The 22493-nt window shown below is 42.8% G+C and overlaps 1 protein-coding gene and 1 non-coding gene across 2 annotated transcripts; one reads left to right on the top strand and one right to left on the bottom strand.

The window, feature by feature from the left end:
- Positions 1 to 1814: 1814 nt before the first annotated feature.
- Positions 1815 to 10316, bottom strand: Ucp1 (uncoupling protein 1). The gene is made up of 6 exons (XM_027926713.3): positions 9957 to 10316; positions 9439 to 9637; positions 4560 to 4760; positions 4366 to 4467; positions 3287 to 3467; positions 1815 to 2395 (listed from the first exon to the last, which is right to left on the bottom strand). The coding sequence occupies exons 1-6, from the start codon at positions 10080 to 10082 to the stop codon at positions 2281 to 2283; spliced, it is 924 nt and encodes a 307-aa protein (XP_027782514.1). The 5' UTR covers positions 10083 to 10316; the 3' UTR covers positions 1815 to 2280.
- Positions 10317 to 16825: 6509 nt separating this feature from the next.
- Positions 16826 to 16931, top strand: LOC114085614 (U6 spliceosomal RNA). Its single transcript, XR_003581504.1, has one exon. It is a non-coding gene; the product is annotated as a U6 spliceosomal RNA (small nuclear RNA).
- Positions 16932 to 22493: the final 5562 nt, after the last annotated feature.

Here is a 22493-nt window from a genome sequence, read left to right as displayed (position 1 = left end):
AAAAAAAAAAAAGCAGGAAATGTAATTTTTTTCTATTTTAAAATTTGTGCAGTACTTGGGATTGAACCCAGGGCCAACTGTTGCGATTTACTTTGCATGAAAAAAAATCACTGCATAGTGATTCTCAAGCCCCCTCTAGGGGCTCTTCCCCAAGTTGTATTCCCTACCAGATGAGATTACTGAGACTGCTTATTATGGGACAAGGAGGTCACTCAGAAAATGGCCAGATACCACTGACTGGATACCACATCTAATCCCCTCTAGTTCCTCTGTGTAGGGCAGCGCCCAAGCCGGTTCTATTCACCACTACATACAATGTCAGACTCTCACGTGTGTCTGCTGACTTTTCTGCATACCAGGAATTTGCCAAACTAAGTTTGTGATTTGTCTTGGTTTGGATTCCTTCAGAATCAGACCTTGAGTAAAGGATTTGCAATTCATCTGGGAGGCGACCCCAGGAAACACTGATAAGGGAGTGGGGAACTGAGAGAGGGAATGGAAGTCAGCCCTCACAGGGACTTTGTATCAAGCAAAATGCCACTGGCGTTTGATCATTTGATGGCTCAGCTGTATTTCACCTGGGGGTGGGGGCGGGTCCAGAGAACTGAGATACTGATTCACCATCTCAAGCAAGTCACTGGCCCAGGCTGTGTCTAAGGGTGTTACTTCCCAGTCATCTAGTATGCCCGGAGCGGATGGGCAAAGCTGGGAGAAGATCCTAAAAACAGGAGGTGCTGACATGGCAACCAGAAGTCAGGCCAGCATGCACCAATTTGTTAAGAGGAATCCTGTATGGAGGGGGCCTGACAGCATCTGCCACAAGATGCTCTTACCTGTAACATATGGGGAAGGAAAGTGCTATGGTTTGAGTGTGGTTTGTCCCTGAGATGATCCTGTGCTCGAGGGGTGGTCCCCAGTGTGCAGTGATGAGGTGGAGGAGCCTTTAAGAGGAGGTTCCTGGTAGAAGTTAATTAGGTCCTGAGGGGTTCCTGGTATATGGGTTGAGTCTCTGAGGAGTGGGTTCCCTTGAGAATGGATTGTTATAAAATGAGCAAGCCTGGCCTCTCCCCAGACTCTGCCTCCTGTCTCACCATGTGTTCTCTTCAGCATGCACTCCCTATATTGCGATGCCATAGGCCATGAGGCTCTCAGCAGAGCTGAGTAGATGTTCCAGATAAACTTCTTTTCTCTTTAAAGTACCCAGTTTCAGTATTTTGTAATAGCAACACAAACTGGTCAGACACAGTTAAGTGTGAAGTCTTAAGTGTGAGGAAAGCTGTGATCATAAATGTAATGTAAGGTTGATTAAAACAGAATAATGCTTGGATGTCTATAGGCTCCTGGGTCCTCCTGGCAGTCCTTGTTTAGGGTTTAAAACAAGGTTGGCCTTGTCTTATACTTCTATTCATCTCTGGTCTCTGCTTTCCTTGTCTCTTCTGCACTCATTTTTAAGCATAAAAAGCTCACTTATACATATGGATAATAAGTTTGGCTCTTCTGGAAAGATCACATGAAGTTTTACTTTTCATCATAGGAATCTTGGATGCTTCCTCTGTCTGCCCAAATGGACATTCCAACTCTAAAATTCTCTGATTCCATGACGGATACCATGAGTCTAACACCAACAATGCCTCACATTAAAAGTGGTTATAGCTGCCATAAAGCATGGACTTGAAAAATCTATATTAACCACATTCCGTCAGTTTTTGCCAGTTGATTCTAAATACCTTCACTTGCTGTTGGATAATGTTGTGTTCGAGGTGAACTCTCCTCTTATATCCAGGTGCAGATCCCAAAAGACCAACTTCAAAAGATATTAGCAATACTTTATTGAATATATTAACTGACAACTGTGGTTAATAAATAAAGCAGTAAAATTTTCTGTGATAACTTCATCTTTAAGTATTTATAAATGTAAAATGCACTTATTTTTTCCTTTTCCACCAGTTGACACTATAGTTAAGACACGTTAAACTTCTTTATATTTGCTCATAGAACTCTATCCCCCAAATGATCAAACGAAGGCAGTAACTTATCTGGGCATTAACATTTCCCAGGGTGTATACTGAATGTAATGTTTTCTTCCTCTTAGCATTGACAATAAAAATCATACAAAATTTTCCTTTCCTATTTTTTTAAAAGAAAGTCCCAAACTGTCTACCAGAATTTTTTTGTCTTTTTAGAGTGAACTAAGACCAATAGGGTCATTTGGGGGTTGTTTTTATTAGTGATCCAATCAGCAATTCCCTCTGATGTACTACATGCTTTTCTGGAAGCTGATCACGTGGCGCAGTCCACTGTCTGCCTGGACTTCATCAATTCTCGTTTCAGCTGTTCAAAGCTCACGAACATAATGACGTTCCAGGATGCCAGTCGCAGGAAGGAAGGTACAAATCTAGAAAAGTGCATGTCACCATTCTATTAGCTTGTTTGAAATTCTTAAAGCTTTTATGGTACAGGTGCTTAATGCCTCTCATTAGGGTTGGGGGTGGGGTACAGGGGATTGAACTCAGCTACATCCCCAGCTCCTCAGGGCCTTGCTAAGTTGTTGAGGCTGGCCTCAAACTTCTGATTCTCCAACTTCAGCCTCCTGGGCCACTGAGATTACAGGCGTGTGCCACCACTACCAGTTTCCTGCTTGTTTTACAAGGTTTGAGACATTTACTATCACTAGAATAAACCTTCTTGAAAATATTCAGAAATTAAATTCATACTATATTTTCTTAGGAAAGTGATTTATGACATGATATGATTCATATGATGTAGTTTTATGGAAAAACAACCTGTTACTCAATACTAGTTTCTAGATGAGTTAAGCCACATCATTTTCTGCATCACTTTTCTAGATGGGTAGCGATGACTTTTCTCTAGTTTTGCCTTAATAAAATTGTCAAAGTTGAATCTATCAAATTAAAATAATGAAAACCAAATCTTATTTTCTCATGGCCCTCTATTATTCTTTTCTCTAGTTTATAGTTCTCCTGCTCTAAGAACGGCTTAATGATTAGAATATGGTCTTACATTTCCAATAGACTGAAACCAACAGGAAGGATATTGATTTTGAATAAGCCTCTAAGCAAAGCTGAGAACTTATTACCATTACAGCTGTTTCTTTTCTGGAACAGTGGAATTGGTGGGTTGGAGAAACCCGTGGCAAGGAAAAGTCGATACTGAGTCCACTGAGCATGCTAAGGCTGGAAAGCCAGGTTCCAGCTGTTCAGGTGAGACCGAGCCCAAGGCACACAGCGCCCTGCACACCACGCAGATGCAGAAGAGCACAACCTACCCTTTGAAAAACGCCGACGGCCCTTCCTGGTAGAGCATTGTCATTGCACATCTGGGCACGCTGGTATACTGCCCTGGCGGAGAGTTAATAAATCTGGTCTTCACCACATCAGCCGGCGAGGACAGAAGTGTGGTGCAAAATCCAGCGACGAAAGCGGACAGCAGGTGGCAGGGGACATCATCTAGAATGTGTCAATGGGACAGGTCAGCACCAGACTCATTGTAACCCTGCTGGTCACAGGAGATCAACGTGGATGTCTTATAATTAATCATAAAACACAAGGTCCTGCTGGCAGCTAGGCGGGTGGTCAATAGTACCTGGCAAAATGGATTGTAAACCCTTGAGAATAACTGTTTTCCTTGTGGCCTTGGGGCCCAGCATAACGCCTGGTACATGGGTATCTGACACTTTTTAATTGAATGAAAGTCATTGTCAAAAGAGACTGTCAGTGTCTCTAGAAACAATATTACTTTGAGGAACTATCCTATGGAAGATGAAATCACTTTTGGCTACAATGCAGGAGGGACTTACCTCCTGAATTCTGCCATAGAATGAATATGATTCTCACAAAAGTTCATATATTAGTATTAAATGAGAATAATGATGATATGAAGGGCAATTGAATTTTGGTTTTGTAGCAGCAAAAGTACAACAAAAATTTACTGCGAAAAATTTTGCTGCAGCAAAACTATAGCTCTTTTTCTGCTTCTCAAAACATTATATTTAATGTTCAAAATTGCTTAAGTTCTAAAATGGGAAGACTATTAGGAATAAGGGATTCAGCTGGACACAGTGGCACACGACTGTAATCCCAGAGACTCAGGAGGCTGAGACAGGAGGATCTCAAGTTTGAGGCCAGCCTCAGCAACATCAGTAAAGCCTTAGGAAACAAAAAAAAATAAAAAGGGGCTGAGGGTGTAGCTCAGTGGTTAAGTGCCCCTGGGTTCAATCCCCAGTACCAAAAAACAAAAAAAAAGAGAGAGAGAAAGTAAGAGATTCAGTAGAACATGGATATAAAAACTCCAAGATGAAATAATAGAGGTGCCAATGTGTGCGTGTTGTCTGCAATAAGAAGCTACCTGCTAGGATTTTGTTTCTCACAAGAGCCCCCTTCATCAGGTCATATGTTACCAACTCTGTGCAATTGATGATGACATTTCTCAACAGATTAGGAGTAGTCCCTGGAGAAAAAAAAACAAAAGACAAAGTTTAATAAAGTACTCTTGGATAAATGTGTTTTAATAGTTAGAAAATGCGCCTAGAAGTTAGTTACCTTTCCAAAGACTCCTGAAGCTCTCTGTTGTTGCTATAATTCTGTACGCATTGTAGGTCCCAGTGTAGCGAGGTTTGAGCCCGTGTAGGTGGCTCTGTGCTTGGAGCCTGACCTTCACGACCTCGGTGGGCTGCCCAATGAACACTGCCACTCCTCCAGTTGTGAGTCCGGCTGAGATTTTGCTTCCCAAACTGGGTGTTGCTGTACAGAGAGAAAAAATGATTTTTCAAGACAACAAATTCAAAACCCCAAATGCATTCCTATTTCTCTTAAATATTTAGTGGTTAGGTGTTTTACTATTTTTACGTCTTCTCTATTTTCCCAATTGTGTGTTCATGTGTTGACCATGTACTAACAATGGACCAAATCATAGTTGGGCTAGGAAAATTCAGTTGCCTGAAAGTTTTTTTTAAAAAATAAAAACTTTCAAGGAAAAAAGTTAAAATGTCTAAATGGACAGTGGTTTCGTTCTTTCTGGCATTCAGCATAGTTCCTCCTGTGTTTTGCTGTCTTTTTCAATATTTCTCAACTATGAGGAGGCACCGGTCACCTGTGATGCTTGTCTTCCTCCTTTCAAAGATGATGCTAATCATTGGACTCTGGTCTTAGGAGAAGCCCAGTAGACAATTGCCTTAACTTAGGTAATCACATAGTAGTAGGCTACACCATAGAAAGAGGATGAAAGTAAGAATAAGGAAGTCAAGAAGGTGATATTTGTCTTGAAATGTTGGAAAATTAGCTTATGACACTCAAGACAGATCAAATATAGCGGGGCCCGGTGACGTTCTCCTGTAATCCCAGCTATTCAGTAGGCTGAGGCAGGAAGATCACAAGTTCAAGGCCAGCCTGGGCAACTTAGGGAGACCCTGTTTCAAGATAAAAAAGCTAGGGTACAAGTCAGTGGTAGAACTCCTCTGGGTTCAACCCCCAATACCACCGCAAACAAAACAAAACAAGACAGGTATCACTTAATACAGCTACAAAGTGTCTTGAAGCCCAATATTCATTCCTATCATGAAATATAAAGTTATGGTCTAATAACATTTACTCATCAGTCTTCCTAATTCTGTTTCCTAATCTGTGAACAGGGATAATAATATATTATTTATATATAATATTAATATTATATGATACTATATATAATATTAATATTATATAAAATATATAAAAATCAATATTATATGATAACATTATACAATATTATATTATACATAATATTAATATTATATATAAATAATATTATATTGTTATCCCTAATATTATTTATATATAATGTTAATATTATATATAAATAATTATATGAATATTATACATGATTATATATTTTTCTATATTTAATTATATAAATAATTATAAATTATAATAACATATTATTCATAAATCATATAATATTTATGAAGTCAATAATAATATTGACTTCATAAAATCATGGTGTGAATTAAAATAATATACACAAAGCCCTCAACACACTGGATAGCACAGAGGAAATACACAAAACTGGAAGCAAGTTTTCATCTCTATTCTGGTTGTACATTTGTTGGAGTCCAGCTCCAACAGGGGGTCTCAGGAGACCAACAGATGGTGAGGAGTCAGTGAAAGTGGGGGTGGAGAAACAACACAGACACCAAAGTGAAGGTGCTGAATCCCAATCTTTACTTGTGAAGTTGATCATATATACTTTTCATTTTGGCAGGCTCATAGTACTTTGTGGTTACAAAACAGGAATCATTATTCAAAGAAACAAAATATTACCTAGCTACAATTAGATAAGAAGAATGTCTCTTGGCTTAGGCATAAGCAAAGCATTTTTCCTTTCAGTTTGCATTTTGCTTTGAGCTGTTTCTGTTTAGTTAACTTTTAATAATAGTTAGAAATGTCCCAACTATTGGCCTATACCTTGACTATTCTTTCTTGACTTACTGACTGGAACCAGTGCCATGGTTACAGCAAGTGGTTAACTTGCTATTAATTTTAATCAAACAAGAGTAAGAGCACAAACCATTGTACACAGGAACAAGAACAAGTTGCCCAGTACTAAGCACTAATCTGTCTTCTTAACATTAATTCTTCTTCTCTAGATTTTAATTTAATTTCTCAAAAATTTCCTTGACAGGAATACAGGGAGTTTTTCATTAAACATTAACAATTTACACTCCACAGCTGAATCATTGCATTTAGAGCACACAGATCTATTCTTTAGAAGTAGTTGCATTAATTGAGAAAGTCATGTTTTTTCCTTCATACTTAATGGTCCTATGAGAAGTCGCAACTATACTTATTAAAGGAATACAGAAACAAACCAGCCCATTCCCAGAAACATGCTGCGCTCCTCCAGAGGATGGACGCCTTGCACCATCCACCTCAGTAGGGCCTTGCCATTGCCTGAGTCAGGGGAGGGGCGCAGCATACATTTGCTTGGCCAAGAGCTGAGCTTACACGTGTTGATGTCAGGTGAAGGCTGCCTTCACTTAGGCCCATGTCTATGATCTCACTCGGGTTCACTTACCCTTTACGCCAGTCTCCCTCCTTCCTGTCCTTCTTCATCACAGGTAGGCCCCTTGAGAGAGGCCGAGCTCCCTTTTTCTCCTCAGTCCTCCGCTCCTCCTCAGTCCTTCCACCCCTTTACGTATTTTTGTAATTCTGCTTCCTGGAATCTCACATAGATCTGTCTCCTAAGCGTGTGTGCTTACTGGACATCATTTCTGGGTGAGTCCTAAACTGAATCTATCTTCCCCCCATGAGACAGCTTCTATATTCCCTCCTGAAGAAGTGGTGTCTCTAGCCAGAAACTCAGAACCCATCTTACCTTTCCCTTAATCCTTACTTCTAGTCCTTCGCCAAGTTCAGTCAATTGCACTTCCTAAATCTTTCTGATTGACATCTCCTTCCCTATAGCCAATGCTTTGGGGCATCACTTGATTATTTCTTACTTCCTGACTTACCCCTTTCTTATCCTTTCTTTATATATACTCTATCACGTGTGTTTATGCCATCTCCCTGCTTAGTATTTTTTCAATGATTTTTCACCAGTGTCAGGACAAAGTCCAGACTCCTTAGCATTAGCCTGGCCTGTGATGTGCTCCTTCCTGCTTTTCTCCCTCCTGGACAACATGCCCTGCCCCTCTGCTCTGCAAGTTCTCTCCATCCTGTCTGAATCTTTGTACATTAACTTCACTCAGCTTGAAAGGCTTTTCTTACCGCTTTGCCTGGATTACTCCTACTGATCCTTCAACTCAATTCAGACATTAACTTTAGGAAAATCTGGTATGACCACGCCCCCGCAGCTAGGTGTGTTTCCCTTCACTGTGACACAGCAAGTGCCATGGAATACAGTCATCTATTGGCTCCTCCTCCACACAAGTCCCCTATGAACCATGAACATCTGCACATCTAACAGTTTCTGGCATGTTGGCAGTTCAACAAAGATTACCAAAGGAACCAAATAGTTGCACCGTAGAATAGTACCAAAATCTATCTCATTCATTTGGTGCCTGAAGTACTCAGTGACGGATTAGAAGAGTCATTCTGTGAAGAAAACCACCTGAACGGGCAGCTTTACATCCTTTGTGTTTCATGCTCATCTTTACCTAGGACAATTCAGTGTCGATCTAGAAACATACAGACTTTATTTTCACTTTGAGAGTACTTGTGTGGATAAGTTTAAGTTATATTTGTACAGATTTTAAATAATAATTTTAAATTATCCCATATACCAGTATTCAAAAGTTACTGAAGACAAATGATGATATCAAGCCAAGGAGTGACTTCAATGGTTCCTTGTTAGCACATCTCCCTGGCTTGTCTACTCCACATGACAGCACCTCTACTATGTACTATGTGCTTTTGTGTCAATTGACTCCTTGGATACACAGATAATACCTTCTACTCATGGCATTGCTGTCCGGATTGAAGGATGTAGAGGATCATATGCCAGGTGCAGAGGGCAGCAGGTGTAGTGGTTAATAGCTGGGGTCAGAGAACGGACTGCCTGGGTTTGAACTCTGGCTCTGCCCCTTTCCTGGTATGTGAACTTGGGCACGTTATGAAATTGCTCAGTTTCCCCACTTGCCAAGGGATCATAATATCAGTATCTTTTTAGTTGTGATGTATCTCAACTAAAAGCCCAGGATACTGGAAGGACTCACATACTTCCTGGCTAAACGGACAGGAGCTCAGGCTACGCTGGCACTCAGGAATCATCTGATTCCTTGCCTTCCCCTGAACAAACCCAGATACACAGATAATACCTTCTATTATCTGGCCCTCCCTAGCGGTAAAAGACTCCTAGGACCCTCTGGACAAGGAGATGAGTTTTTCCTGTCCTGTGACTCTCTTCTCAAGTTCTAGCTGCCTTTTCTTCACAAATCTCATGTTAGATATCCAAATTACCAGGAAAGCTTGTACAAGAAAGTACAGATTCCTGGGTCCCCAGCCTGAGAATTCAGATTCAGAGGGCCATGGTAGATTTCATTTGGATTTTCAACAAGTTCCAGAGGTGTTTCTGATATACTTTGCTGTTTAGGGAACTTTGCAGCCCATTCATATTCTCCAGAGGGAGACCTAAATTAGACCCCAAACTTCCATCAAGGTCTGGGTGATTTTTATAAGTAAACTTGCATCTGAAAAAAAAATGATTTGCAGACTTGTTTTACTTTCTATGAACCTGGGGAAAGGACAAGAATTCAAATATTGATATTTTGTGGCCAAATTGTTATGGAGACCACTACCCTGTTTGTTGGTTTAGTGGTGCTGGGATAGAGGCAGGGCCTCCCATAAGCTAGGCAAGTGGCTCTACCACTGAGTTCCACCACAGCCTCCCAGGTCACGTTTTCAAAGAGCCCAGCCCCTCCCAGGAACCCCAGTAAGGCTGTTTGCTTACTTTCATTCCCTGAGGTGAAGAACTCCTGGACAGAATCATAGAGGCCGATCCTAAGAGAGGCGAAGCTTATTTGCCTTTGCAATCCCGCAGGCAACCCACTGTACAGTTTCATGGGCCCTTCGGTTTTTGCCAGGGTGGTGATTGTTCCCAGGACACCTTTATACTTAATACCACTGGAGACTGGGAATTCGCCTTGGATCTGGAAATGAGAAAAGTACAGGTTAGGGTTAGTACTTTGGTGCTTAGAACTCTTAGGGCCCCCAACTTTTGGGGGGTTTGGCAGTAGTTATGGTTAACCCATCATCCTTGACCCTGGTTCAACTAGTCCCTGGAAAAGTTTCAGTTTCCCATCCCAAAGCATCCAATCCCAGACAGCCAAGCCGCTCTCCAAGGCTGCCACCATCCTTCCCTTATTGAAAGGGTGGTGAGCCCAAACATTGCATCAAAGGGACACACACCATAGCGGGCGATCCTCTCTCTGCCCAGAGACCCCCAGCCATCCGCCTCTGGCTCGCTACCTGTAGCCGGACTTTGGCGGTGTCCAGCGGGAAGGTGATCACATCCGCCAAGCAGGCTGACACTCCGGCTGAGACGATCTTGATGCCCATGGTCGGGTGCACGTCGGAGGCTGTGGGGCTCACCATCCTCACTCAGAAAGCGGGGCCAGGCGCCTGGCAAGAGCGAAAGGCTCCAACCTCCAAGGTGGAAGTTCTTTTCCCTCCCGGCCTGGGCAGCGAGCCCACTCTCTGACTTCTGGGACAGCCACACCAGGGAGGTGGCAGTCCAGAGGTGACGGCTGCAGGCGGAGCGCAGTGGTGCAACCCAGCCCGCGCGTCTCCCCCCCGACGCTCGCGCCGGGGTGACCCGCTGCGCCCAGGCCGACCCGCGGTGGCATATATAGCTGGGAAGACCTGGGCGGGGGGACCTGCAGGGGCGTGCTCTGGATGCCGGTACCTCCCACACCATCCTCGCCCAGCGCCTGCCCAGCCGCCCTTCAATCACTAAATCCTTGGCCTGGAACCCCACCGTCTGCGCCAAGCTCCGGACGTCACCCCGAAAGCGCATCTGCGACAGGCAGACATCCCCTTCCTCGCAGTAGGCGCACGGCACCCTCTATCACTCTCCTGCTGGGACCCTCGGCTGGGGAGGAGAGCAGGTGGGAGATCCCCCAGCGAGCGCGATCTCAGAGCTCCTGCTAAAAGGTCCCCGCCAAGCCTCCTAGAAGAGACAAGTGGCCGGCGCTGGCGGCATTCCTCATACTCCCTGGGCTCCTTGCTGGCACCTGGCAACGTTTTCTGCTTCCATTTCTCTCCATTTATTTTCACCATTCTCTTTCCTTCCCGACACTTTCCCATCACCAAAATCAGACTCGGAAAAAAAAAAAAAAAAAAACATCCACGTAAAGACCAAGCTTTCAAAAAATAAATAAATAAATAAAATGTTTGATTACTTTTTGTAGGGAAAAGTCCAATGAGATTATAGACGCCCTAGAACGCGGTCAGCAAGTTGCTACAGCACTGTACAAAATGAGCTATCCCTTGCTCCTTGTAGGTACATTTCTTAGGGGACACAGTGGAAGGGACACAAGCAATAGGCAGGTGGCTTGGCTCCAGGTGCAGCTCTACCACCTTACCAGCTCCGAGACCCTGGGAAAGTCATCTTTACTCCGACTCTTGTTCCCTACTGTATAAAATGTGGTTCCAGAGCTGCCCCAGGTCTGAATCCTGCTAACTATAGTGATAACTCAAATACCCTAATGTGTGTTTTTGTGGCAGAAGATTTTCATACCTCTACCATTGTGCAAGGATTTATTTATATTTTGAAAACATCTGAAAATGCCCTTTAAAAAATGTAAGTGGGAAACCACAGGAAACAGGAGAAAGAAAGAGGGCAGGAAAAAAGATCAGGCCCCCATCTTTCAAGACCTCTCAAGATAAGATCCCATGGATATTACCATCATCCATAGTGAGTCCTGGGTCCTGCTGGTACTCAACACTGAATGCAACCCAAAAAGAGTGAATGGAAGTTGGAGTCATCAGAGGAGAGCAATTAAGACATGAAGCTCCTAAAGAATAATTCTCAAATCCTCTATAAGAAAAGGGGTGTGTTCTCTGCAAGAACCCAGTTTTATTTTTTGTTATTGTTGTTCGGTTTGGTTTGGTTTGGTACCAGGGATATAAAGCCAGGGGTGTTTAACCCCTGAGCCACATCCTTAGTCCTTTTTTATTTTTTATTTTGAGACAGTCTCACTAGATTGCTAAGGCTGCCTTTGAACTGGCCATCTTCCTGCCTCAGCCTCCTGAGTCACTGGGATCACCGTGTGCGCCACCTTGCCTGGCAAGAACCCAGTTCTAAGCAATTTCCAAGGGAGGGCACACTCCGAGGGCTTGCCTGAGGAAGGCCATGTGCACCAATGGGTGGACTCACAATAAATAAGAGAAAGAAGACAGAGAGGTTTCTCCTCTACAAAGACCTGTTGAAATAAAGAGCCACTAAGGCAAATGAAGATGCATGCGTGAAGATGTACAGCAGGGTATACAGGGAGGAGTGTATTCTGGTGGCCTGATGGACTGGGAAGTCAGTCATGGAGAGAAAGGAGGGGGAAGACAAAAAGTTGGAAAGAGATGCGCCCATAGAAGTCAAATGAGGAGCAGATCCTGAAAATCTATTGTAATTGTAGATTTATATTGTCACCTCATACCTGTGAAATGCTTGTAAAATGCTCTCACATAAATGTCACTTTTCATCTAATAGACAATACAGTTTTATGAAAGTTTAGATGTGGAATCAAAGATTTTTCAAAAGTAAATTGTTTAATGGGTAGCAGGTTCTGTGATGTAGCAAACTTATTGTCATAAGGCAGCTGGGAAGGGAAGGTGATCTTCATTTTTTTTTTTTTAGTTGTAGTTGGGCACAATACCTTTGTTTTAATTATTTATTTTTTTATGTGGTTCTGAGGATGGAACCCAGGGCCTCATACATGCTAGGCGAGTGTTTTACCGCTGAGCCACAGTCCCAGCCCAGGGTAGGTGATTTTAGAGGCAAGGAGATGAAAACAACATTTAAAATCTTGAAATTATTTGGAAAGAATGGTGTTGTTACATGTGTAGCAGCTACTACAGGAAGTTGCCTATAATTTGCTAAGAGAGTGAGAACTTGAAGTTGGGGAGGTACTTGGGAGTTAGTGACATGGACGTGTTGAAAGGGGTGCACTTGCATGGGACTAGGAAAAGGGAACAGGGACCCCACCATAGAGGAACCCAGAGTTCTCTGAGAAGAATGGCCTCCCAAAGGCAGAGTTAGGATAAGAAACAGTATCTTTCCCAGTACTGGAATCTGGATCTGAGATATATAATTAAAGAAAGGTTGAGTCTTGACCAGTGTTAAGTTTGGGATAAGTGTCAAAGGAACAAAACAAAGAAAATTCTATTGGATTTGGTTCTAACATTCTTTGTGACCTTAAGGGACCCATTGTCGTGGAGTTAAGCCAAGCAGAGATTGGGTATATCCAATATACTCTAACTAAATGTATGAGGGGCATTACTCCTTAGTCACTCCAGGGACCCTCAAAATAAACTAGTTAGTCCCCAACTCTCACCTGTACCCTACTCCTGAATCTTTCATGGTGGTTCTATATGGAATGGTTTTTAAAAATATAATTGCAAATTCACAACATTCTTCTTATTAAAAAAATGAGGGTCCATGTCCCTTCTTCTTGCCTCTGGCAGGTTTGTGAGTCCTTTGACCAATGGAATAAGACAACACCAAAGCTGTGTGGTTTCTAAGGTTGGGTCATAAAAGTCTTTGCAACTTCTGCTTTATTCAGTGGGACACTTGCTCTCAGAGCCCTGGGTCACCATGTATGAAATCAAACTTCCCACCAGGCATATGGTACACTTCTATAATCCCAGCTATTAGGGAGCCTATTTGCAAGTTTGAGTTCAGCCTGGGTAACTTAGCAAGGCCCTGTCTCAAAATAAAAAATAAAAAGAGCTGGAGATGTAGCTCAACGGTAAAGCACTCCAGATTCAATTCCCAGTACCATGTGGGGATGGGAATTAAACTTTTTTGAGGTCATCTTGCTGAAGAGGCCCCATGTAGGTATTTCTGTCCCTTCCAACCAAGGCACCAGACATTTAAGAGCAGGTATCTTGAACCCCACCAGATAAGCCCATCTGCCAGCTCATTACCACTAAGTCATCTCTGTCAATGCCAGCAGAACAGAAGAACCACCCAGTCAAACCCTGCCCAAGTTCATGAATACATGAGATGAAATCAAATGGTGTTGTCTTAAGGTAGGACAGGGTGAGTAGAACAGCAACTTCATTTATTTGGGGAGCTGGGAGGGCATGAGCTCTCTCTGCCCCTTCCTTCAACCCTACCATCATGATGAGGAACTGGATGATATGGTAGGTGCCGAGTCTTTAGGGTCACCGGCCTTCTGTGACACTGCAAAGGAATCTTAAATGAAGTCCCAGTACAATTGTAAGGAAGAAACAGAGTGCACCAAAAGTTGTTTTGGCTTGCATAAAACATGTGCTGGTCTATTTTAAAGGCAAAGTATGATAAACTAAAGGAGAAGGAGAGAGGATGACTACTAAAAGGGGTGTATGTCAGAGACACAGTTAAAAATATTAAAAAATAGATCATGATACAGTACACATGAGGACAGGTCGGGAGAGAGGACCCGAGACAGGATGAAGAGGTTAATTTGCTTGAAAATGTAAAGAAGAATGACTGCATGACCTTCTGGGATATTGATACTGGGCTAGACTTCTCCAGGAGACAGCATCAGTGGAGCTCCGTGGTGACTGGGGACTGGGATGTGCCAGGTACAATGCTGGCTACGAAGGATCAAGGAGAAGCAGAACTGAAAACCTAGGCAAGGAGACCCTTCCAGGTCACAGAAGTTCAAGACAAAGGACGGTTGTGGATTCCCTGGAGCAGACTGACCTCATGGCCTCCAGGAGGCACAGGGAAGTAGGAGAAAGTTTGTCTCAGGTTGGAGAGAATAGTAGGGGAGAGGGTGGCATCCTAAAGGGTCAGATTTCTGCTGTTCTGGCACAAGAAGTGGAGAGGTAAAGAAGTGCAGTGTGAGCAAGGGTCACCGGCCTTCTGTGACGCTGCAAAGGGGTGGCAGCAAATTCCGAATGGACTCGATTCCCAGTCCTTCTTTTAAAATTTGGAACATGAACAAGTGCATTTGCTCAAACTGTGGTGGGTCAATCAGGAGCCACTGGACAAAATGTGTTCATCTTAAATCCAAAAGCAAGACAAGCCATTTTTTTGACTGATTTTATATTTTTAAAAACATGACAGCGGAATGTATTACAATTCTTATTACACATATAGAGCACAATTTTTCATATCTTTGTATATAAAGTATGTTCACGCCAATTCATGTCTTCATACCTGTTTTGGTGTTTTTTTTTTACATTACAATTCTTATTACACATATATACCACAATTTTTCATATCTTTGTTTGTATATAAAGTATGTTGACACCCAATCGTGTCTTCATACACGTACTTTGGATAATGATGTCCATCACATCCAACATCCTTGCTAATCCCCTGCCCCCTTCCTTTCCCTCCCACCCCTCTGCCCTATCTAGAGTTTGTCTATTCCTCCCATACTCCCCTTCCCTACCCCACTATGAATCAGCCTCTTTATATCAGAGAAAACATTCGGTATTTGGTTTGGGGGGGATTGACTAACTTCACTTAGCATTATATTCTCCAACGCCATCCATTTACCTGCAAATGTCATGATTTTATTCTCTTTTATTGCTAAGTAAAATTCCATTGTGTATATATGCCACATTTTTCTATCTATTCATCCACTGAAGGGCATCTAGACAAAACAAGCCTTTGCATCTGAACTGTGTTCAATGCTCTCCTCAGCCAAAGGTAGGTTGTATCATAGTGTAGTTATGCAGATGAATGATCAAATGGCAGAAGGAACGATTTATAAAGGAGGAAAAACAAACTTAAAAACACATGCAAAAGATAAATTTGATACAACTAACAAAAAAATGTGCATCTTTCATCTAGTAAATTAATACCTTGTCCTTATCAATATAATAACTATTGTAACATTTATACATAGTATAAATTTGGAGTTAATATTACAAATATAATTAAATAACTTGTGAATGTTATAATTAAAAATTATGAATCTTAAACAGATAATAAGTATAACATCAATGCTGTATTAATGGTGGCTTTATAAATGACACAATTCTTTTGAAACCCATTGGTAGTATGCATTGAGTTAAGAAAACATCTAAGTTCTTTGATTCAGTAATACAGCTTCTGAATTTCTACCCTAAAATAATTCACCCAAATATAAAATCAGTGTATACAGAATGATGCATATCACAGTTTAACATTTTTAAACTGCAATATGCATCATTCTGCATACACTTGGAATCTATATGTGCATATCTGGGATTGTCTGAAAAGCTGTGCATTATTGATGGTCCATAAGTGTCCTCTATTTGGAATTGATGTGAAACTGGGAAAGGAGACTGCTCTTAGTGATAGAGAAAGAGTAGGGAGAAGACAGGATTGGGTTTTCCTGATCTAGCTCATCCCAGAGACAGGGGGACTCCCGAACTGTGATAAGGAGAATATTCCATTTCTGTTCTGGTTAAGGTGGCAGATGGCCTACTATTTGAGAGAACAAAGGCCCTATGTTCAAATTCTGAGATACTGACTAGATAAGAATGATCAAATTACTTTATTCCACTGAACTTCAAATTGTTTGCTGTTTTGATGCAACAGCAAACAATATTCCTGCACCATTAGGTTGTTCTCATTAATAAGTCACTCTTTGAGGAAAGCACCTGATGTACTTATATACATGGGGTACATAACCCTCATAAAACATGAAGTATTATTTCATAAACTTAACACTTTTGTAACATCACCCACATGACACACTCTGTTCTAAGGACTGTACAGAATTTAACACACTTAGTTCTCATTGCAGCCTCGAGTTGCATACTCTTGTTATCCCCACTTTACAGGAAACTCAGAGGCTCAGAGAGGGTGGGTGATTTCTCCTAGGTCACATAACCAGGAAATGGCACAGAGGGTCTACAAACCTCTAGATTCAGCTCCTATGTGATATCCAATGTGTGTGGCCTGATACTTTCCCATGATGTGAAGGTATATAAGGACTAGCTACCCTAGTAATTATTTAGGTAAGTCAAATCAAAAGTTTTTAAAGAATCACATGGAACATGTATTTTTTACTTGGTTTGTTGATATTATTAGGGGACTTTCAAAGACATCCATAAACATAATGCCACTTGTAGCTTAAACAGAACTTTTTTCATCTTTGGTAGCACCTGGTGGAAGAGATTTAGAGAAATGAGATTCAGTGCTGGCTTCGACAGCACATATATTCAGATTGGAACAATACAGAGAAAATTAGCATGGCCTTGTTCAAGGATGACACATGAATTCGTGAAGCAGTCTGTATTTTTATTTTTACCACAACTCATATTTCCTTGAGCTTGCTAATGGTGCTTTGTGCCTTTCCTTAACTCCCACAAACCCTGTATAACCTTGGTAATGACCCTAAGGGCTGAGGAAGTTCCTGGAACCTGATATAATAGTTAAATTCCTACTTTAGAAATGCTTAACTTTCATAAAATAGCAACATCAAGAAAAATCTTTCAGTTATGCTGTGTATTATAACTTAGAGGCAGTTCGTTTGCAAGTTAATATGAGGGCGTATACAAGCTGTAGTCAACAACTTACGAAGCTGCATTTGTTAACTGAATTAGGCAAGTATAGATCTTTATGTAAATTAGTGCTTTATAATACATATGATTGTAGTTGCTGTTCAGAACTACAATTAAATTATATGATTGTATTTAGAAAAGACAAATGAGATTTGTAAAAATGGAGACCAGTGAGGGGACCAGAGAATGAAAAGGAAAAAAATGACTCAGAACAGGACATGACAGTCCTCGGACCCTGGAAGGCATGTCCAATGCACAGGCTGGATTTGTTCTGCACACAATTAAAGAAAAACAGTTCTGCTGAGGTCCCTTCCCGCCCTGAGATCCTATGAGCCTACGGTGCTATAGTCCAATCAGGGACAGTTATTATCTAGGCAAAGCAGGACAAGCTCCCGGATCTCTCTATGGAGAGCTCCCAGGAGCCACATGAAGGTGAAATGGGGACATTCCAGCTGCGAGTCAGCCTTGCGGCTCCTGGTGCTTAGTGGCTGCTCAGTCCCTGTTTGAACAAGGACACAGTTGCCAGGTTAGAGGTCACAGACCCACTCCAGGGCTCTCCTTCCAATCTCTAGTCCCTCCTTGCTAATCTCCCAGACAAGTGGACACTGTGGAGTGGTGTGAAAGGTGAAGGATTGCAGCCCAACTGTGAACGTGACAGACACTGGGGGAAGGAGCAGAGATGAACTGAGGTGACGTTGGAAGAGTTCCTTAGAGTGTCTGTGCTTGCTGGCTGATTTCAGGCAGTGCACGGAAGTTGGGGGACAAGCCAGGAGACCGTCTCTGCTGGGACCCTGCCTCTGTGAAGAAACCCTCGTGTGGCCATGGATTATTCCAGAGTGTCTAGGAAAGATGAGGTACAGACACCAGGAAAAAGATGGATTTGATTTCCTCTACAGCACAGTGGAGAGGGAATAAGGAAGAAACCACTACCTCTCACAGTTTTAACTTGCTGCTTGAGCATGTTAGCTAGAGGGCAGGTGACAGGGAACCTCCTAAAGGGGACCCAGAGTCTCCACATCTGAGCTGCCCAGGGTGCCGTGGTTGAAGGAGGGAAAAACCACTGAGGAAGTGTGTATTCACGCCTCACAGTGTGCCCATACGTTTGTATGCTTAAAATTCCATGAGAGTGCTAGGCGCGGTGGCGCACACCTGTGATCCCAGTGGCTTGGGAGGATTGGGAATTCAAAGCCAGCCTTAGCAACTTAGCGAGGCCCTGTCTCTAAATAAAAAAATTAAAATGGCTGGGGATGTGGCTCAGTGGTTAAGTGCCCCTGGGTTCATTCCCTGATAGAAAAAAAAAAAATTCTATAAGAGCTTTTTCTTGTGAATTTCTTTATATGATGAAAATGATTATTTGGAAACACAAATATGATGATTTAAATGTCTGACGCTCACAGATAAGAATGAAGCTTTTTATTTTTTTCCTATTATTGTCTAAAATCTGTAGAATGATCTTTTGATGGCTCTCAGGAGGCTTTCTTTGCCTGACAGAATGTCATAATAAAACAGATCACTTAGAAAACATTCTTTGGCATTATGTTTTGGGGTCACCGATCTTTTGGGGTGTTCCTCTTTGTTAAGATCCTTTGCTAAAAACACCCTTGTTTGCCATTTCTTGGTAGAGCACAAAGGGGATTTGTATTGGAGGCATCTCTCCATTGAGCAGACATCCTTGAACTCTTTGTTTATTCAATGAGTGCCTAATCACACATACCTTTACTGAGTGCCCCCCGCAACCATTGTGCTAAAGTCCCGGGAGATGCACACCTGAACAGAGGGTTGCAATCCCATAAGGTAAGTGCAGTGTTAAACATGTACCCAGGTGTTTGGGGGTCAAAGAGGAGGAGTACTGTGAGCATTTAGGAGGTGTTTTAGTCAGCTTTTACCACTCTGTGACCAAAAGACCCGACGAGAACAACTTAGGGGAGGAAAAGTTTATTTTGGCTCCTGGTTTCAGGGGTTCAGTCCATGGTCAAAGGACTCCACAGCTCTGAGCCTGAGGTGACACAGAACATCATGGTAGAAGGCCCAGTGGAGGAAGGCTGCTCGCTTGATGGCAACAAGAAAGCAGTGAGAGAGAGAGAGAAGGACCAAGGTGCCACAGGGAGGTTGAGCCCTTCCAGAGCACGGCCCCAGGAACCCGCCTCCTCCAGTCACGTCTCACCTGCCTGCAGTTACCACCCAGTCAGTCCGTTCAATCTAGGATGGGATGACTCGTTACAGTGCTCATAACCCAATTTTTTTACCTCGGAATATTCCTGCATTAGCAGGAGCTTTGGGGGGAGGGAACCTCATATTCAAACCATAATAGAAAGCTTCCCAAGAAAGTTACAGATGGACCCAAACATTGAAGACTGAGTGGGAGTTACCCAGGCAGGGGACAGGGCAGAGAAGTGGGGAGAACCGTGTTGCCTGACAGCTGTGACGGCACAGCCAAGATGTGGAGCCAGGGAGGGGCCTGGTGAGTCTGGATACCCAGATGCACGTTGGTGATTCCGGAACAGAGCAGACAAGGCAGGAGAAAGCAGGAGTTAGGCTGGAGTCAGAAAATTCCAGAGAATTGATCCTGTTATCTCATAAATAACAAGGAGGTGTTTAGGGGTAAGCCACAAAGTGAACTTTATGTTTTTGGCAGATTTACGGGTGTGAGGAGGGAGAGCTTGAGGGCCCCGAGAGGGAATCTGCCCGTGCCTCTCTCCTAGCCTCTGGTAGATCACTGGTCATCTCTGGAGATCTTTGGCTTGAAAACGTACCACCCCATCTTTGCCTTCGTCTTCCCATGGTGTGCGTGTGCGTGTGTGTGTGTGGGTGTGTACGTGTGCACAAATTTCCCCTTTCAATTAGGGGGCCAGTCAAACTGGATTAGGACCCACTCTAATGAACTCATCTTAGTTTCACTAATTATATCTGCTGTAAGCCACATTCTAAAAGACTGGAGATTATGACTGCAACATATGAATTTGAAAGGGGGGGGGGACACAACTCAACCCTTAACAGGTGACAGAAACAAACTGCAGAGGCTTATTTATTTATTTAGCAAGCTTTGAGTCTGCACAGGTTCCTCTTTGGGAAATGAATAAACAGAGAAACAGAGAAAGAAGACATATAGTGGCTAACAGATCTTTTTTCTGGAACTGGAAGAAAATGTAAGAGAAATTGAGTGACCTGTTTAAAATGAAGAAGAAGATGAGATTTTTGAAAACAAAAGCAGAAAGTCAAGGGCGATCCTGTAAAGGTGAAAGTTCAGAGGAGGAGATGGCAGAGAAGTTGAGAGAACAGGGACCTGGAGACAAGGAAGAAACCCGGGGAACTCAAAATGTCGACGGCCACATAGAAATCCGAGGGGGTGAAAGAGACGAGCAGACCCTTGTGTAGAGCCACTTAGTGTCTTGAAAAGTTATTGTAAGAGTTCTTTCCTCCCTATATTTTCTTCTTTTCCTTCATCTCTTTCAAACAGATAACTGGTTCCCCAACCTCCCTGTTTTAGGAGATAGAGGGTAGGATGGAAAGACATGTTTCCTGAAAAAACTCTATTCCTAGCTTTTGTTTTCCCATAATCCTAGAAAGGGAGTTAATCTTTTTAATCAACATGTACTATTTGTATACATTAGTGGGGTGCAGCATACTACATTAACACCTTGTGTGCTGATCAAATCCACCCTCCCTTTAACCAACCTGCCCTTTCCTAAGCTCTAGAAATCACTATTCCACACTCAGGTTAACTCCCCTCCCCTGCCCATTTTAAACTTCCACACATGAGAAAGAATACATGGTACTTGTCTTACTGTGTCTGACTTATTTCATTTAATTATGTCTTCCAGTTCTATTCATTTTACTGCAAATGACAGGATTCCCATACTTTTCACAGTGGAACAACATTCCATTGTGTGTATGGATCACATCTTCCATATCCATTCATCCACTGAAGGGCAGCTGGGTCGATTTCATATCTTAGCTATTATGAATACTGCCACAATAAATATGGGCAGATATGTATCTCTTTGATATGGCTGATTTCATTTCCTTTGATTATACCCCAAAGGGGGGGGGGTAGCTGGATCCATCGTTAGGTCTATATTGAGTTGTTATGAGGAACATCCTTATTGTTTTCCATAATGGCTGTATGCACCAATTTGCATTCCCACCAACAATGTATGAGAGTTTCTTTTCCCTCTACACCCTCCCCCAAAGTTATATTTTACTTTTTTAACAATACCTATTTTTTTTTTTTTTTTGGTACCAGGAACTGAACCCAGGAGCACTTAACCACTGAGCCACATCCCCAGCCCTTGTTTATATTTTATTTAGAGACAGAGTCTTGCTGAATTTTTTAACGGCCTCACTAAGTTGCTGAGGCTGGCTTGGAACTCAGGATCCTCCTGCCTTAGCCTTCTGAGCCACTGGGATTACAGGAGTGGGCTACTGTGCCCGGCAACAATAGCCATTCTAACCGGGGTGAGATGGCATCTCACTGTGGTTTTGTTTTGCATTCCCTGTGGCATGCCCCTGAAGGGATGGGCTGTTTAAAGAGCTTCCTTCCACCCTTGACGCTGTAAGATCTACAGCATGACCTGGGGAGGAGGAGGTCCAATGAAAACTAAAACTAAATTTTCTACCAGGCCTTCAGAAATGAGCTCTGAATCAGAAATTAAGTAGCATCTCTGCCTTTGCCAATGTCTCAGAGGCGGGAATGGAATTTAAATCAGCTATTGGAGAAAACCTCCCAAATGCATAGAACATTGGACAAGAAAATAAAACTGATCAGAGGAATGGTAGTTATGGAAAAGTCAGCCACAAGATATGCAAAGCTCAGAATAGCATCCTCAAGACATTGGGTATAAAGCAGGTCAGGGCAGACCAATCAAAATTAAAAGCTAAAGAAGCTGGATGAGGCACCCTGCCGCCAGCTCCTAGACTCTTTCTGAATGTGGCTCCAGCAGGCAGGGTCTCCCCGAGCTGGGCCAGTTGCTAAGGAACTTGGTCACCAGGTGATCCAGGACAGGTGCACTGGCTTTGGGGCACTGCGCTAGACGCCAGCTCCTGTCAAGCATCCTGTCCCTGCACCTCGGAACCAGGCGCCTCCACCTCCATCTCTTGTTGGGCAAGTGGGAGAGCAAGGACCCTCTTGTGCCCAGCTCTCCAGCCCACGCCCGCCACGTTGTGCACCCCAGAGCTCTGCCCCAGAAACCCTCCACTTTGAGAACCTACAGATCCAGGAGCGGAGCCCAGAAGCGTTGTGGCGTTAATATCCACAGCTTCCAGGCATGTGAACACTGAAATGCACAAAGTAAGAGAATAAGC

The sequence above is a fragment of the Marmota flaviventris genome, chromosome 7 (assembly GCF_047511675.1).
Source record: "Marmota flaviventris isolate mMarFla1 chromosome 7, mMarFla1.hap1, whole genome shotgun sequence".
In the NCBI taxonomy this organism is placed as follows: Eukaryota; Metazoa; Chordata; class Mammalia; order Rodentia; family Sciuridae; genus Marmota; species Marmota flaviventris.
Note: the sequence above shows the minus strand (reverse complement) of the source record. Positions and strands in the feature narration are given on the sequence as shown.

Coding starts and splice junctions, on each gene's coding strand:
- Ucp1 (XM_027926713.3), bottom strand. CDS start 10,082: ATGGTGAGCCCCACAGCCTCCGACGTGCACCCGACCATGGGCATCAAG. Junction 9,638..9,956: donor CCGCCAAAGTCCGGCTACAG/GTAGCGAGCCAG, acceptor TCTCATTTCCAG/ATCCAAGGCGAATTCCCAGT. Junction 4,468..4,559: donor CTTCAGGAGTCTTTGGAAAG/GTAACTAACTTC, acceptor TTTTTTCTCCAG/GGACTACTCCTAATCTGTTG.